Source organism: Clupea harengus, chromosome 14 (assembly GCF_900700415.2).
Source record: "Clupea harengus chromosome 14, Ch_v2.0.2, whole genome shotgun sequence".
Taxonomy (NCBI): Eukaryota; Metazoa; Chordata; class Actinopteri; order Clupeiformes; family Clupeidae; genus Clupea; species Clupea harengus.
Window position 1 is genome coordinate 9,999,291 of NC_045165.1, and position 17,915 is coordinate 10,017,205.

Genomic DNA, 17,915 nt, shown 5'->3' on the forward strand with positions numbered 1-17,915 from the left:
CACCACAAAATATATTGCAATATATCACATACATTTAATTTCATAAAACTATGGGTCATTGATCAAACTACTCCCTAACAGTAATTATATAATATGCGCAGACAATCCTGACTGCCTTCATAATTAATGAAATGAAAAATCTAATCAATTCGCACAAGAATAGTCATCGGTGGTGTGTTTCACGTCAGTGTCTCATAGCACATTGCTCTCTGTTTTATGTATGGAAAAGAAAAGACAAATTCATAATTCCAAGTGGCAACCCCAATTATCCACTTTTGATATAGACAACTCTGATGACCTCTGGATTTACAGCCTTATCAAATAGAGGAGTCCCCACTAATTTCCGAGTGCTAGTGAGAAACACTGCAAAGTTCTGATAAGGTAAATGACGCACAACCACTTGTTAAATGATGCACAATTCTTCCAAAGGTGTCCTTGACTTCATTCAACACAGACCTTGGTGTGATATTTATCAGTGGAGCTAAAGAACACAGGGGAAGTGAAAGAGGAAGAAGAAGTCTTAAACTTCCACACTTTTGCTCAGACTTTGTTCAATCAGTAGGGAACTGAATTTTTAGAGGAGAGAGAGCAAGTAAGGGGGGGTAGGGGGATAGAGAAAGTGAGAGGGAGAACGAGAGAGAACGAGAGAGAGAGAGAGAAAGGGGCGTGGGGGAGAGAGAGTGAGAGGTAGGGAGGGAGAGAGAGGGTGGGAGGGAGGGATGGAAGAGAGAGAGAGAGAGAGAGAGAGTAGGACTGACAGCTACAATCAAAGCTCATCTCGGTTCACATTTAGCAGCCTTGTCAACGTGTGGTTAGGAGGGGAACGACAGTTACTGAGTTACCCTGTTGAAGACGAGGGTTCTGGGAGTGTGGGGAGGGCACACACACACACACACACACACACACACACACACACACACATACACTGTGAACACTGCAGCCTTGGAGGACAAAACAATTCACTTTGGCAAGAGTGGCTCATGCTGTACACAACCCAAGCTCCCCTTTGAGCACAAGCAATCCTAATGAAGCCAGACTCCAGCATTTCTGCAGCTTTTAACGATTTTTAATTCTCTGTAAATCTCAGAGCGCTCTTGTTCAGTTCATCAACAAAACTCTTACAAGTAGGCACTTTGCACACACACACACACACACACACACACACACCACACACACACACACACACACACAAGCACACACACATACACACACACACACACACACCTACCCCGCACACCACACACCACACACCACACAACACAGCACATAGAAACTTCCCAGCCCCCCTCACATTAAATAGAGCAACCTTATTACCTCAAAGTGTTCTGGGAAAGTGCAGTGTCTGGTCCCAGTTGCAGTGCATGATATTGATTATCAGTGTTTTCAGAGGAAACTGTGCGCCGGCGGGCTGGGAGATGTCAGGTGGGAGGCTAGCTCCTGGCCCCGATCTGTCTCATGTAGTTTAGTGGAGAACCGCAGACGGATAAATGCAATACAGGCCTGGGAGAGGAGAAGGAGCGGGTAAACAGCAGAAACTGTTAATCTAATTGTATTAGCGGTGCCCCTCCAGTGTCAGTTTAAGCCTTCCAGTGCAATTTGTTTGATTTCATTGCAGGAAATGCACCGAGAAAGAGGAGAGAGAGGGAAGCTCGGGGTGTCTCTTTATTACGGTAGTTTTATTAGACATGGTTACAGAAGGTATTCCATTTACGGTCTCAGGTGAGGCTTCTCGCTGGTCCTTTATTGGCAGTTAATCATGTGCATTGTATATCTTATAGAGCATGTTTCATTTCATGAGCTGATGGGGACTAGTTTCCATTTGCTGTTATCCGGCACAGGGCTGTGTCACACCTCGGATGAAAGTGTGCTGTGTTGTAATGCCGTTTCATAAAAGAACAACAGCTTTTTCATTATTTTTTCGTACCATAATAAAAAAGTGTTTAAGCAAACATGGAAAATGCCGAAAGATCGTGAAAGACTAAAAAGACTTTTCACTGCAGACCTATTTTGTATTTCCAGATTTTGATCACTTAATTTATGTTCACAAAAATATGTAAAAGAAGAGTGTTTTACTTGACATAGGCTCATTGTAAGTTGTCTTGTACGTTCAGTCATTGATCATGATAATGTTTACTCACAGCAAACAATATCAAACATTTTCTTCAGGAGAACACTTTGTTATTTTTTGGAGGTCATCAACGATGATGTGTCTGTACACTGAGGCTTTGTATAATACCCGGCTCAAATAATATACCAATATCAACCTTAGGTTTATCAAAAGACAAGAGAGGTAGAAGATTCATGAGTGTGAGAGTGAATACACGCATGCATTTACATTCTCAGAATATTTTAATGGATAAACACTCAATCACATCCACAGCCATGACAGTTCAAGAACTCCAGAGTCATTGAGTTGTAATTTAAAACACAACAACAACACCAACAACAAAAAATGATTATACAGTTGTGTGTCAGGAAGCTGGTGTTTAATTGCCAGGACTAAGCACAATGCTTCACTGGGTTCCTGTATTTTTTTATTAAAGATAATTTTAATAAAAGTATAGTTTTATTCAGACACATCCCCAGTATCTGACAGGAGCCATTGCTAAGTGTGTTTATGTGGTATACGGGGCACAATAAACCTTGGCTGGGGAATGGATCCTAGGTCACCGTGAAGAAAAGAAAGAATGTGGATATCATAAAGAGCTTTTACAGGAACTGCAGTAAAAGGGTTTAATGGATTTTCAGGGCCAGATATACTGTCACATACAGGTAGGACATCCTGGTGGCATGTCAACTGTGGGTTTGCTAAATGCCTGTTTCAGTGTGCAATCAAGTCTTCTCCAGTTTGATACAAGATAAGCAATCAAGCTGGAGGCTGAAGGAACAAGAGGCAGACAAAGGTATCCTTCTGCAGGCTAAGTTAAACTGAAAACTGAAACACTTCATGGTTGTGCCTGAAATCAATGTTAAGTCAATGTTGCAGCGAGGAGATTATGTCACTCTTTCAGGTTACTGCAAATCAGTGACAGAGAGAGAGAGAGAGAGTGGTTGGGGGGGGGGGGGGGAGAAAGAGAGAGACAGAGAGATAGCTGGGGAAATAAAGCCAGAGAGCGCATCAGTTAACGTGTGTAGACATTTCATTTAGCCAAGTGTGTGCCTTGCAGTTGTCAGATGTGTATGATAAAAGAGCAGGAATGGAACGCTAGTATTGAAGCATCTCTGAGCATATCTGAAACACTGAAAATATCATATAAAACAATGTGTTGCAATACAGATAAGGCTGCTATTCATAAACAGAAAGCCCCTTTATTGAGGAACAGGATGCTACCTACAGGAGAATAATGGCTGCTGTGACTGTTATCAATATCCATGTATAAACACAATACAATATTTAACTGAACTGCCCACTCAAAGGACATATGGGTGACTTCTGTGGGGCATTTTAGCTAAAAGACCAATGTTGATGATCATGGTCAGATCATATATAACACTTTGGCTACAACTGTCAATGGTATTTATCTATGAGGAAAGGAAGGCTATAACAGAACCTGCATAATCTCTCAGGTTGTATGTTATGCAATCTATTGAGTTTAACTCACGTGGTGGTAATAGTACCTTTTCAGTTAATAACAAACAGGTAACAGATATGTATACCCACACATTTTTAGGAATAATGATCAAATGGTCAGGCCATCATTGATTGGACCCTCAGTCCATCAAAACAAATTGTATGTACACCTAAACAACAAAAGGCCTGAACAAAGAATAATAGTAATATTGGACAAAAAGATTATTTTATTAAGCTTTCAGACTTCTATCACTGTGAGTCCAGAAGCATTTTTGCAACCAAAATTAATTAACTGTCAGTTTAGTAAGTAACTGTGTCAGTTTAGTAAGTAACTGTGTCAATTTAATGTATTGGATTCATCATGAAGTTGTATTTTGACTTTTGGCCAGCTGTCATTTAAAAGACTAACCTTATCAATATAGAGAAAATGAATCACTACTTTTGATCCTGCAATATGACCAGCTGTTCACTCTGATATCAGTCACTGATCTCTAAGAGGATGGAAGCTACCCAATTTGTAAGCTAGCCATTTTGAGACAGTAAAGCCTACTTTATTTCAGCACCTTGGTCAGCTCCCATAACGTGCCAGTGGAGCTGACCGTTGTGCTGAAATGAGGCTTCACAGGGTACCTCCATTTGTGATATCTATTAGTAGGACAACCCCCTTGAGATTAATTCAAGGGGGTCCTTAACATAAATGTACAGAGAATACAATACATAGGACAAATAAACATGAATACACTCACACATACACAGGCATAAACTTCCCCAGGCCTAGCCACTCCCACACCCACTAATTCCCCTATGATGCCAAAATACATACAGTAAATATATACATACCCATGCATACATTAACATGTATCTACACTTTAGAAATAAATTATTTCCATGTCTCGAGTGTAATTAGAAGCGAGAGCAGGTTGCTTGAAGATAAGTAAAAAGAGATGACTTCATGTGATGTTAAGATGTAATAGATCTAAGTGATCCGGGCAGGTTATTCCAGTCTGATGGAGCTTTAAATTTAAAGGCACGTCGCCCAATTTCTTTTGACATTCTAGGAACAAAGAAAAAAGGATACTCGGTATGCCTTAGACTAGACAATGACATATATGCAATTAAGGGTTGTTTTAAGTGAAAAAGATGGTTAAAGAAAATACATTTGAAACTAAATTGCAGCCAGTGAAACTGTCTTCTAGATTTAGCTGTTAACCAATTTTGGGACTCTACAATACTACAATGGGTTCTAAAAGGGCACCTCAAAACAAATCTAGAGAGAATATTATAAACTACATTGAGAGGGCGAAGATTTGTCTCTGATGTGTTCTGACAATATCGCCATAATCTAGTATTGGTAATATCAACTGTGAAATAATTATTTTCCTGACCTGTACGTCAAAACAATAAATAGACGATAGAATGTTCTCAAGCTGCAATTTATTTTCTTTATGACTGAAATAATATGGGGCTTAAAAGAAAGTTGGGAGTCAAGCCAGAGACCCAAGTATTTAAATTCCTCTACTTTCTTGAGTGGTGTCCCATCTAAAAAATAAAGGTCAGATCTAGTCAGAACATGCTAAGACTTCTTCTTATTCAATATAACTTTGTTAGAAGAGAACTATTTTTTAACAACATCAAAATCTGCCTGCCAAGGAAGAGTAGATCACAGTATCATCAGCATAGAACTGAATATGATAATCAGAGCATATTTGTGAAAGGTCATTAATAAAAACAGAGAACAGCAACGGCCCTAAAGATGGACCTTGTGGTACACCTTTTGCCATTATCATAACATCTGACTGACTGTCCAGAAAAGGGACACACTTACATCAGTAGTGGAGATATGAATTAAACCATAGTGAATAATGTTTATAAAGACCAATGGCACCAAGTTTATCTTCAAAGAGGTAGTAATCAACCATGTCAAAAACCTCAGTAAGATTTATAAACATTGCTCTTGTAGGCATATTGTTGTCCAATGAAGAGGAAACAGCATCTGCACATTTTAAAAGAGCAGAAGTTGTCGAGAAATCAGGCCTGATTAGTATGGAGGTAAGATGGAAAAACCATTAACATATTGAGAGAGTTGATTAAAAATGAGCTTTTCAAAGACTTTTGCAATACAGCTAATAATGGAAATAGGTCTAAAGTGGTTGAGATCGAGAGGGTTTATGCAATGAGGCAGCATTTGAAACACTTTAATTCACTGTGAGTCTAGGTCAACCACATAGGCTATTTGAACAGAAATATTTAGTAACTTAGCAATACAAACATTCATTGGGATATAACCATAGTCTTTTGAAAGAAGCTGTAATAGTTGGTTGGTGGATTCCTGAATTGCTTTGTGGCCTTGTCTAAAGCCTATTTGAGCTTAGAATTTTTGTGTCAAAATGATATATCATGAACCAGAAACAAATCAGTTAGTGGACAACCAATGAATTCTTTATGGTGCGCGATCTGTGAATATATCATAAATATTTCAAAGATATTTTATGAGCTGTCATTTTGCTTTAATAATTACTCAAAGCGTTGGACATGTCTGTTATAGATAGACTGCTCCTCTTTCGTTCTCGAACCAGCCAAATAATACAACTCATCATTCAGCACGTTGTACATGTTTAAAGCTGGATTTAAATAGCCAAGCCTATATCAAATACCTGAAAGGACGCTTACTCATATCATGGTCAATGTTTCCGGTGTGTAAGGGGTTAATGCTGCTGCACCACAAGCGCGCTCCCGCAGCACCCCTGTGATTGGTCGGTAGACAACATCGCGCGCTCTCGAGCTTCTCGCGCGGTGCAGTTAATCAGCAGCAGCTGAGAGCATGTTCGTCCGCTCACACGCGCTAGGGATACTAGAGCTACGTAGCAGAGCTCATAACGGCACCGTTTCCGTGGGACATTCCTCTCAGAAAACAAGCCTATTTACAAATGCACCGCTGCATGTTAGAGCTTAGCGTTTTCAGACAAGCAGCTTCGGAGACACCTTAACACACAACACATCGTCATCATTTGCAGCATCTGCCAAGAAGAAACCCTTGTTGACAGTTGCTCTCAGATCACGAAAACATTAGCACAGAATTGTGACAGGGAGATCGAATGCGTAATTTATTGGGACTTTAATCGATCGCGTGGTTCAGACCTCTCAAGTAGATGAAATTTGATTGTGTGTCGTTTTCCTCTAAGATATATTGTTTTTCGCAGACGGACATCAACGGACGGTAGTTATGGTTAGTGTTCGCGACACAAGGATAAAGTTTTCAAAGTTACTGGGCGTCTTATGAGGATGCTCTACAAGGCGGGTGCAAACGCCAGGCACATGTCCATTCCTGATTCGTGTGGATTCTTTGGAAGATCCACATGAAACAAAATATTACAAGTTATTAAGTTCAGCACCACGTAGACGTAAATAAACGTAGCATTGTTATCACTAAAATAATAATGTTATCATTACTTTGAATTCGTGAAAACTTCAGGCCTGCAAACGACTTCACACAGAGACCGTTGTTGTTGTGCAAACTAGTAACTAGGCATACAATTCGGTGTAAGTAATGCTGTTCTGGGTTACGTTTCGTTGCATAGGCTACACTAGACATGTATGAATAATATAGGCTACGTTGATGCGACCTGGATCTTTGTAACCATTTATTTTGGCACTTGAAAACCAGTGCATTTTCGTTTGTGCGCTACGCGTTACAGTATGTAAGGTTGGGCAAGAATCATTTCAGTTTAACGGCAACTTTTCTGAACACACAGTAAACGTGTTCATAGGACGTCGCATTTGGCTAAGCTTAACACCACCGGCATCTATGTCATTCCAAGCCCCTTGAATCCTGCAGTTGTCTCTTCGCTGATACAGAAATCAAGACGTATAATGGCCGATGAGCTTGTAACCATCACTAATGGGATTGAGCTGTGACTTGTTCGGCTGGAGGGAAGGCTGTTTTCACAAATATCCACATAGACTCTGTTCGTGTTGTATTCCTTTGAGCGGGGATGATCAGGATATTCCCGGATTTCAGCGTTCAGGTGACGGCTGCAGCAGGTGGAGGAGCCGGGGGAATGCCAGCTGGTTCCGCCGTGGGCAGAGTCCCCGGCACCACCAACGGAAACCCACAAAACATCCAGGGGATAACTTCCTACCAGCAAAGGTATGTAAACTAAGATGAAGTATTCTCTAAGTAGCTTTGCTAAACAGGGGGAGAGTAGTCTGATTCACCAGCATCAATGTCCCAAGCTAGCGCCACACAGAGCTTAGATTTACACATTTAACCAATAAGTTAAGGAACGCTATATTAGGATATTACCGTAAGATACATGTCCTTTTGCAGTCTGTCATGTTTCTCGAGTGGGCTGACAACTGTATCATTATTTCATAAAGTAGTCTGAAATAAATGTATTTACCAAGTTATGTGCAGTCCTATTTTACCAAACGTGTAAAAATACTAGCCACGAATGACCATGAAGATATGGCTTCAATCAACTTAAACAAAGATATATCTGCAATACTTAATACTTGTAATTGTTCTGAAATTTGACACGTTAGTAAGGTAACAAATCATTTTGAAGACATTCAATATCAAAATACTAACAGTTCACGGTGTCACACAAAGGAAGTTGTTTGAGTTGCTCACTTTAGCCATTCAATATAAGAAGATGAAAGAAGACCAAATTAATACACAACAAATTCACACAAGGTTTGCCAACAGAGCAAGTTGGTGTTCTTTCAAACAAATGCAGTTATTTAGATTACCAAGTATGGGCATGATATACTAACAAACCTGAAGACAACTAAATTGGGATCTTCATCTCAAAACCAAAAAGTGAACTTTTATGGTGTTTATATAAACCTGTCAGTTTCCTCTCAAGTTCAATTTTCATTTAGACATACAAATGTCCATGAAGCTTTAATGCCGTTAAAACCATGTTTCAACCACGTTATAAATATGGGTTATGGAATGTCTCACCGCATTCCTTGCAATGCAACACGTCATTGTGTTTGTGCAAATTCTCATGGTATAGCTGGATTAAATAATAATGTCATATACACATACCACACTATTTAAATGTAATAGACCAGTTTTTATTTTGTTATTTAGGTAGCCTGCAGTTTATATATTCCTAAATCATCTATTAAACCTGCCAGTGGAGATTAGGCACCTCGGTTAAACCCAAGATGCAAAACCATTACACCCAATAAACAGGATGTGTTTGTGTGGTGGTCTATCTTAAAGGTTCATTCTTTACCTTCTTAACTTGTATCGCCGTTGTTGTAGTAAATGACAGATTTTTGTTTCGCACGTCAAACCAAAATACTTCACCAGTTTGACCTTGATGGGTCAAAGGTTATGTCAAATCATCCTTGGTCAATCAGCACATATCCATGAAAGTAAGATATGGTAATAGGAGCATTGCTGTCAACTCACGACTTTCGAACATTTACCAACAATTTCAGGAGGGATTTTTACTCTCTTCAATTTCTATGAAATAGAATCAGGTTACGTGGGGCAGTTACTTTTTTGGCCACTGTATCAAGGCCACTAATATCAATCACTGAATGACAACATGCTATGTCAATAAAGACAAGACAATTTCTTGGCGTTTTTCATCATTTTTACTTATACTTATAACTTGCATACAATATGTACAGCCTTTTTATCATGTACACCACAATAGCAAACATCGCTATCATTATGTTTAATCATACATTTGATAATATGTTATGATTCCCAAAACAGTGTCTGTGCTTACATACATAAAGCGATTTCCATCGTGCAAAATTTACGCTACTTTCTCCACATTCACACACTTCACACCCTTTAAGAAGAATGGCTTTGAGACAAAAAATTAAGATGGACATACCAGAGGAATAATTTCGCAAATGTCTAAATTTAACCCATTTTAGTAGATTTTTACTGTACTGCAACCTGTACTTCGAGAAAAGGAAAACTGTTTCCAACTACAACTGAGTGGCGTTGTTGCGCCGGCAGGAGAGGAGATGATTCCCCCAGTTCACATACAGCGAGCCAGGAAAAGCGGAAAAATGCAGACAAACAGTCTCCGAATAAGGCTTTACGAAGCATCGGAGCTAAGGACGTGCTGCGGGGAGATGTAATGAAATGGTGGCCCCGTTTATACTATGATTTGTCGCGCTGTCTCTCCCGCAAACCCAAGTGTAAGGACAGCCGCTGGATTCGTGAAGCGTCCCCCGGTTTCCACTCACTTTCTTGGCATGCCTTTGGAGCTCGGTCTCGGCTTTTTTCGCTCCTTTCTTCACGCACTGAACGTCAATACACGAAGACAGGGACACGACTGGTGCAGAGAAACGCAATGGCTTTGTTGAAATACTCATAGTGCACATAACGCTGTGCTGTCGGTGGGCTCGGCTCTATGTCAAAATAAATCTGAAGAAAAAAGTAAGAAATCAAATAATTGCAGGAAGATGGCGCCCACCAAGCCGAGCATTCAGCAAGACCCTTCAAGAAGAGAACGGTAAACGCATGGTTTGCTGTTTATATTAGACAGCGCTGTCGACACACATGATATGTTTTGCATTTTTGACTGGAGATGTCAGAAGTTTCAGTGGTGTCCTTTCTTCAGCAGTGCGATGAAGAATTGGGTCCTTGACGTTCGGGTAACAGGTATACACCGCGAAGGCGTATGTTTTCCAGTGCAGAGGGCACGCCGTGTGTATTGGCTATAGTGCCCTGTTCAGAATGATGTGTAGTAATGCGGCCACTTTCGCATTGTTTACGTTCCGCTGCGTGGGTATTGCGGACCGGTGAAATCCAAGAATATAATGTAGACATTGCTGCCGAATGTTTCAGAGCAGCTTCCTTGCATTGCTAGGCCGGACTCTTCTGTACTGGTCCGCTTGCTGCTTTGCACCGAGACCTTGGAAGCTTGTGAGAAATTAGCATAAACCAGCAACCAGCTGTTGAGGAACTTTAAATGTAGCACATGGATTACTCCGGTGTCTTATCGGATCAGAAACCTTCCGCAAGGTAATGATAGGATTATCTGCACGAAGTGACAGTTCAGTGCTGTTAGCTCTATGGTTGTCTATATCCATACTGTCGTCATATAGAGGGATGTTTTGAAAGCATTCCGAAGAAATAATATGCAATTACATTGCCTTACATTGTCCAAAGTGCCGTATACAATGCACAACTCTGATAAATTCATACGCGGACGGTGCTTATTAGCATAGTTGTGGTGTGTGTATGTTGAATCGTCAATGTAGCCTATATTTTCCCCCACATCAAATCAACAGTAGTCTAATTTACAAGAGAAACTACACGATGGTCGCATCTGGCTCGTGTATACTGACTATCACTCTTTAAATCACAATCATATATATATATTTTTAAATATGTTTCATAAAAAGATACCAGCAATATCAACGGTTTCTTTTTGGCAGTCAACGCTATGCACAGTGTTGCTGCCAATGAATAGATTGTTGCTGTCACATGAATAGATCTTGGTTCATGTTTCTCTTATGGTATGTGACTGAAGCAGTACTGGTAAACTGCACGACAAAATCAATTTTAAAAACAGGAATATGTCAACATGCATTTGACCTATTTGGGAATGCTCTGATCTCAGTATTTAGACTTTTTTGGTGACCAGTGATTTCCATGTGTGAATACACCAAGATGTAATGTAATAACTGTAACAAATGATCACGAAGACTGAGTGTGACTGTATACAGTAACTGCATACATTATTAAAGCGTAGCATCTATCAGCCAATTACTCAGTCACCAATGCAGGCCTTCTAGCTGAGTATTTCATCCAGTGCACATTTGCAGCCAACAGGAGCACTACTAGTAGAGAATGCTTATGCTAAGTCGTGTCTAGTAGTCTCTGAAGCAGGGGCATATTTGTGTGCCATTCTGGGCATATCTGTGTGATAGGCATCTTCAAGATGGAATTAATTTTTTTGAGAGTGGAGAAAAAAAAAACTTCACAGCCCTTTGCATGACTGCCTTCTTTATCACCTGTTTCCTATTGGCATCCGCAAGAGCCAAATCAAGCCCTCTGATTCGCTGTTCGCCTTCACTCGAGAGCCGCACCAAATAACACCTCAGCTTGGAGCTTCTGATTGAAGGTGCAGGAGTATTTTTTTTAGATTTAATGCCCCGTAAATAGCCCAGGCAGTGTTTGCCACTGCCGCTGCTCGCTGTCCCAAAGTTCGGAGGGGGGGGGGGGGAGTAGCTTCTGTAGATGCAGGCAGTTTCAAGGGGTGAGGAGGAGGAGGAGGAGGAGAAGAAGGAGGAGAAGGAGGAGGAATCACTGAAAGAGGAATGGAGCTGGCTGGAGTTTATACACAACACTAACCACAAAGTTAGCTTTGTGTTTTAGAAGCCGTTTCCCCATCCCCACCCCCCCCCACCCCAACTCCTCACCCCTGGGCAAACAAAAGTGCTAAATTGTCCCATTTCCTATTCTGCTAGTTCAGAGGATTTATAGGAGCGAATTAAGGAGGACTCGGAGACTGGACAGGAACCTAAGGGGAGTAATGTCAGTGTAGAAAGCCCTGGGTCGCTGACTTGTGTGGTAGTGCTAAAATACACTTCCTTCAGCAGTTTTCTTGTGCATCAGGGCAGCTACTGGGAAAAGCTAGTGTCTTCCTTTTTTAGCACCTCAAGCTTCTATAGTGTCTTATTTTGTCAGGCGAATGCAATGTAGCAACAAGTATAGATCTGTGCATAAATCTGTTTAAATAGATGTATTATCTTACACCTACTGTGCTGTGCTTCCTCTTGTTGCAGATGATCATATAGATATAAATGAGAGTGAATGTGACTCTAGGAAAGGAAACACAACATCGCATACCATCTCCGTAGGGAAAACAGTGCACTCAAATGTGAACAGAATGGATGCTCATACTGCATACTCTGAAAATACACATGATGCTATTTATCACAGCCTAAAGGTATTGTTTATTTGAGAGGGAAAAATTGTTGTGCTGTCGTGCTGTCACCCGCACGGCTGATCGTCAACAAGGCTGGATGTGTAGTAGTCTACCCACCATGAGCACAGGTGTAGCAGAAATGCAAAAGCGCCTGATAGGATTCATGCCAGAAGTATAAAAGCATAAGCCAGTTCGATTTGGGGATTCTCCCAATTACAGAGGATTTCTAGTGTTTTTTTTTTCTCCTTCTCTCCGTGTCTCTACCTTTCTCTCATGTTTTTTTTTTTTTTAAACACCCGTTCCCCCCACCTCGTCTGCGGTTGCGGCGGCGCATGTGGTGCGGTGATTACGGCTGTTCTCTGTTCGCTGCCACACACCCGCCCGTGTCGCCGTGAAGGTCAGTGTGTAGCGAGCGAGACATAAAGAAGATGCATCCCGCCAAAAGGTAATGGTGCCGCTGTCGGCCGTGCTGCATTAAAGCAAGGTTCATCCTCCTGCTGTTGCCGTTGCCGTTGCCGCCGCTGCTACCGTGGGGACTGCTGCCGTCTGGGTTTCAGACCCATGATCAGCAACACAACATTTCCTTTTTTTTACATTTTATTATTGAGTGATTTGTTGCTCTTTTTAATTAAATGAGTCACATTATACCTGCTTTATGTCTTGATATGAACTACTAGTAAGGACAAGGCAAACACACACACACACACTCTGAGACACATTTGTGTGTTACTGGTGTTAAAACTAGGATGGTAATTGTATGTGGCCAACATGAGAGCTGTTTCTGAAATGTTGCTCTTTTTGGTGGTGGTGGACCTTCGGCCAACATACCAGATTGGTCATCATGATTTCTGTAAGCGGTCCATATTCCTCCCTCACCCCCTCCGAGTGAGTTAGATGGCAATTCCTCGTGAACTGGCTGCAAGGGACAAAGGATGCTTAATTTATACCGTGGATTGTGTACAAGGATGCAGCTTTTCCGTGTCACTTTTGAAGCTATTACATATTGGTCTGTATGTGGGGTGCTGACGGCGCACCTTTTGTGGAGCCTGTCCTTGAGCACAATTCAGTAACAGTGGGGATAGTTAAAAAAACGAGATGCTCTTATGTAGCCAGTCATTTGATATGGTCTCCTTCTCTTTCTCTCTCTCTCTCTCTTTCTTTATTTCTTTGAATGACCTCGGACAGCAACACTGCAGCTTTTGTAGCATGTTCCTGTCACTTGTCTGACACTGGCATGTTTGCTGTGGCTCTTAGCCGACGTGCACAAAAGCAGGCCTCTTATCTCTTTAGCATTCACAGTGTATGTGGGGACCTTCATTTAGCTTCACAGATGTTCTGCCCCGCAGACTTCCATCTGCTTCCTGGACGAGGTGCGCCGCTCTCGGGCGAAGGCTAGCAGCAAGGAGTGCCCTCAGCCCACAGCCCTTTCCCTGCCTGCCTGCCACTGGGCCTCCATGCTTTCATCCAAGTGCTTCCTCCAATGGCAGAGCTGCCTGGCTAACAGCAAAGGTCCCTTGCTTGCATGTGGCCCTGTGTGTGTGTGTGTTTGTGTGTGTGTGTGCACGCTTTATTTTGGCTGCCTCTGATTTTGATCCAGAAATGGGGGTGGGTGACATTGCGCCCCTTTCATTTCCACCTCCCGATCAACCTCAACCCTCAACCCCCTCCCCCACCACCACCACCACCACCACCACCCCCCGCCCCCCCCCTGCCAAATCTGACTGCCTACACCTGTGATGACCCAGTCGCTGATCACAGCCTGACACAGTGAAATTACAATTGATTATTCACTCTAGGCCCAAACAGGAGGCAAAATAAATATGCTGCACTTACACCCCCCCCCCTACCCCAATCCGCCACTGCCCTCGCATTCTCTCCCCCCCCCATGACACAGGTTGCTCACCTTAGTGAAGAATAAATGGACTTGGCTGGGGCATTATGCACAACTCCCCTTGCACCTGTCACTGCCATAACTCACCGCCACTCTGGCGGACTCCCGAGAGCATCGGAGCCACTTGTCAGAGAGCAAAGCATTCCTCAAGCACGCCAAAATCAAAAGAAGCAACCCCCCCTTTTTATATATATTTTTTATTCGGGGGGGGGGGGGGGGGGGGGGCGTACCATTGTGCTATCCCTTTTTCCTGTGCTTGTTAAAGGACATGGCCCTTTGAAGCCGAGATCTAGGCGCTGGTGTTTACTCCAGCTGTGTAAGCTGCCAATGGCTCAGCATTGGAGGGCCTGAGCCAAGCTTATTTAGTGTGTGCTTACTGATGTATCTACACAGCTCGCTGTTATGACCAGTAGGCTTTGGGCAGAAGAAAAGACTCTCTTCTCTATAGAAAACATTTATATTGATTGCATTTAGATAACAAGGTGTTCATTCTCTAATGGAAAGAATAGATTCTGTCTTTTAATGTTTGATGTTGTCTTGGTTTGCTTGAGGGACTAATGTAATTACAGTATAACTGCAATACATACAGTATACAGGAACAATGCTACTTTAGGTCAACAGAATCTAAATGCTGTCATAGTTAACCATGTAGTTTGGTGATTTCCTGTGACTTTATGCAATCTATCTATACAACTATTTCCCCATTCGGTAAATAGAGAAAAGAAACAAGAAAATTAGAAATTGTATCGCTACCAGTTCTGGGAATTCGTTGCAAGTTCTGAGGATCTTGGAGACGCAGGGCCAAACATTGCGGCAAAAAGCAGCTTGTATTAGCTGCTGCTGACTGATATTGGCTTGAAAGATTGTTTGGATTCTGGGTATTAAAAGAGGATCTTGTCGCTCAATCTCCTGCTGAAGATTGATTGGAGAGCCTGGGCTGTAAATCACTGTCAGAAGCACCCAAGGGACCCGGGGTATGTAGATGTAGGGGAAGGGCACGCCGCCGCGCCGCCGCGCCCCTATTTGAGAGTTCCATCGGTTGTTTCTGGGCCCCAGAAATCAGGGCTGGATTTATCTCTCTGCAGGGCTATTGAACTTACAATATGGAGGAGCTGGTTTAGAGTTTTATTTATTCCCCGCTGATTCCTCAAACTTGGCTCGCCTCTCTGCGTGACAGAACCACACTCCGTGTAATGTGTGTTTTGTGTGTTTTGTGTGTGTGTGTGTGTGTGTGTGTGTGGGTGTGTGTGTGTTGATTCTGTGCTACACTTTGGCTTCTTGCAGTGTGTCTCGGCCACAGATGTAGCTGCTCGCCACACTACAGTGTTTATTTTGTTCAGTCACTCTTTTATCAAAACTGACAGTGTTGCTGATTGAAGGGTACCGTAAACTTTAACACGCTAAAGAGTACATACTCAAACCAAACCGTGTTGCTGATGGGAGGGTACCATAAACTTAAATACGCTGACGAGTACATACTCAAACCAGATGTTTTCGTAAGCTCTTTATGTAGTATCTATAAATCAGTTTGTAGTTATGTGGTGTATATGTCTTCACATATTTCAGACAGATCTACCCCGACTGTATATGAAAACCAGCTTTCTGTGTTTCACACTAGTTCACAGTGGTGGCTTTACACAAACACTCTTTTGAGATGGAGGACACTCGACCGACATTGTAAATGTTGCTTATGTTGCTTATATTACTCTACATACAGGTGTAAGTATGTCCCTTACTGGCTTTTTATGTACCATTGTTAACCAGTGACCAGCTTGCTCTTCATTGAGTGGGGTCTGCAGGTTTTCAAACCTAAAAGCCCCCTCAAAGAAGCTGATAAAAAGAGAAATCTTCAGAAAACTTTTTCAATTGCATCACAAAACAACTTTCTATGGCAAGCACACTTGAAACAGTTTCAACAGAGGGATTGTGCCAGGTCAATCTTTTTTTCATTTTCACATTGTTTATTTATTTTATTTTTCCTCCACCGACTCTTCTTTATTTCATGGGTCCGCCACTCCCTCTCTCCTTTTAATTCTTTTCATCACATTGTAGCTCTGTGTTTGAAAAGTCCAGGTCAATAAGGATAGGCACATTCAGAATTTCATGATCTGTGTAGTGGAACAAATTGAAAGCAAAGCCTATATCAATCACTGTGAAGGGACGGCTAATTGTTAGCCCTCCACAAGCCTCTGGACAGATAAAATAGTAATGGAATACTCACAGGTCCAATGTGCCATCGGATGACAGAGAAAGAGGCACGGCAACATGTGTACCCGTCAGGGGAAAACACTCTTCAAATTCCAAATGCACTCTAAGTGTTCCGCTCCACCTTTTAGTTGTGCTGATGCTGCTTGATATTAATAGCCATGAAGATGTCTGGGACTGTGACCTTGGTAGTCCTCTGTGATGCATTACGGCCTGTTTGATTGGATGTGATCGCATAAAAGCACAAACAAACGGAGAGATGTGAGCGAGATAGAGAGAGGGGAATTCTGTTGTTGATGTGCTGATTCATTCACTTATGAGGAAGAAGGCACCTTTGTGCCTTTGTTGTGTTACCTTGGGTTGCTGATGTGAGAGAAAAAAAAACATCCATTCATTTTGGGGACAAAGCTTTTTTTATTGGCAGGTCATAAGCATTTGCATATTTATATCAGGCTTAACGTTGCACTCTCAAGAATGAAGGCTAAAGTGGTAAATTACAAAGTTTTAAAAATAAAACATAATCTGGACACAGGCAGACACACGCACAGAGAGAGAGAAAAGAGGGAGAGGAAGCAAGCTGGGGGGAGGGCGAGAGAGATTATATATATGGATGTATGTAGTATTTAGTTAATTGAAGTTTGAAGTCCATGACAGCTATCACAACACAGTGGGTAATTCTGAAAATTAATGAGAATGATAATGCTTAAAAGACTGTTCCAGAGTTTGCCCAAACTCATTAACTAAATCTCTCATTTAAATACATCCTAAAGACTTTCAAATTCGGAAAAAATACATTATTGCCCTATAAGCATTAACCCGATTGAGAAATGCTGAGGTGCAGAATTTCATGGAAGACTGAAAGTCTGTCAGGCCCTATTCAGTCCCGGAATACTCCTCTAAATAGTGTTCCTGTGGCATAATATGGGATGATATGCACTTATCAAATGGCTAGAGAAAACAATCCACTGACCCGCTTATCTTTGTGGAATTCAGACCAGAACCTAGGTTTCCACATATCGCTTCTAGAAAGCATTTGCATTTGAACATTTATTGGCAGTGCCTTTCGTAGCAAAATACTTGAGGGCATGATATAACACCATTTCTTTTTTGGTAACATAGTTGGAGAGTTTAACAGTTTATGTTACAGTTTCCTTGTTACACTGTATTTGCACAAGTAAGTACACTGTAATACAATTATTGACAGTGTGTAATAACACATTGATACACATCCCTACATTAATATAGCTACACTAACCTTAATGCTAAGCTCTGAATTCATAAATACAAAGTGCTATTAAGGTCAGTGTCAGTGTACGCTTACTCAATAGCACGTTAG

General features: G+C 41.6%; 1 protein-coding gene across 3 annotated transcripts in view; it reads left to right on the forward strand.

Moving 5' to 3' along the window:
* The first annotated feature begins 6,404 nt into the window (after positions 1 to 6,404).
* Positions 6,405 to 17,915, forward strand: part of LOC105899592 (neuronal PAS domain-containing protein 3) — a 259,062-nt gene continuing 247,551 nt past the window's right edge. For 2 of the 3 annotated variants that reach the window (XM_031579734.1, XM_031579735.1), the window contains exon 1: positions 6,405 to 7,718. In XM_031579734.1, the coding sequence (XP_031435594.1) occupies positions 7,564 to 7,718 (155 nt within the window). In that variant the 5' untranslated portion in view covers positions 6,405 to 7,563. The other variant, XM_031579736.1, reaches the window with a different exon arrangement.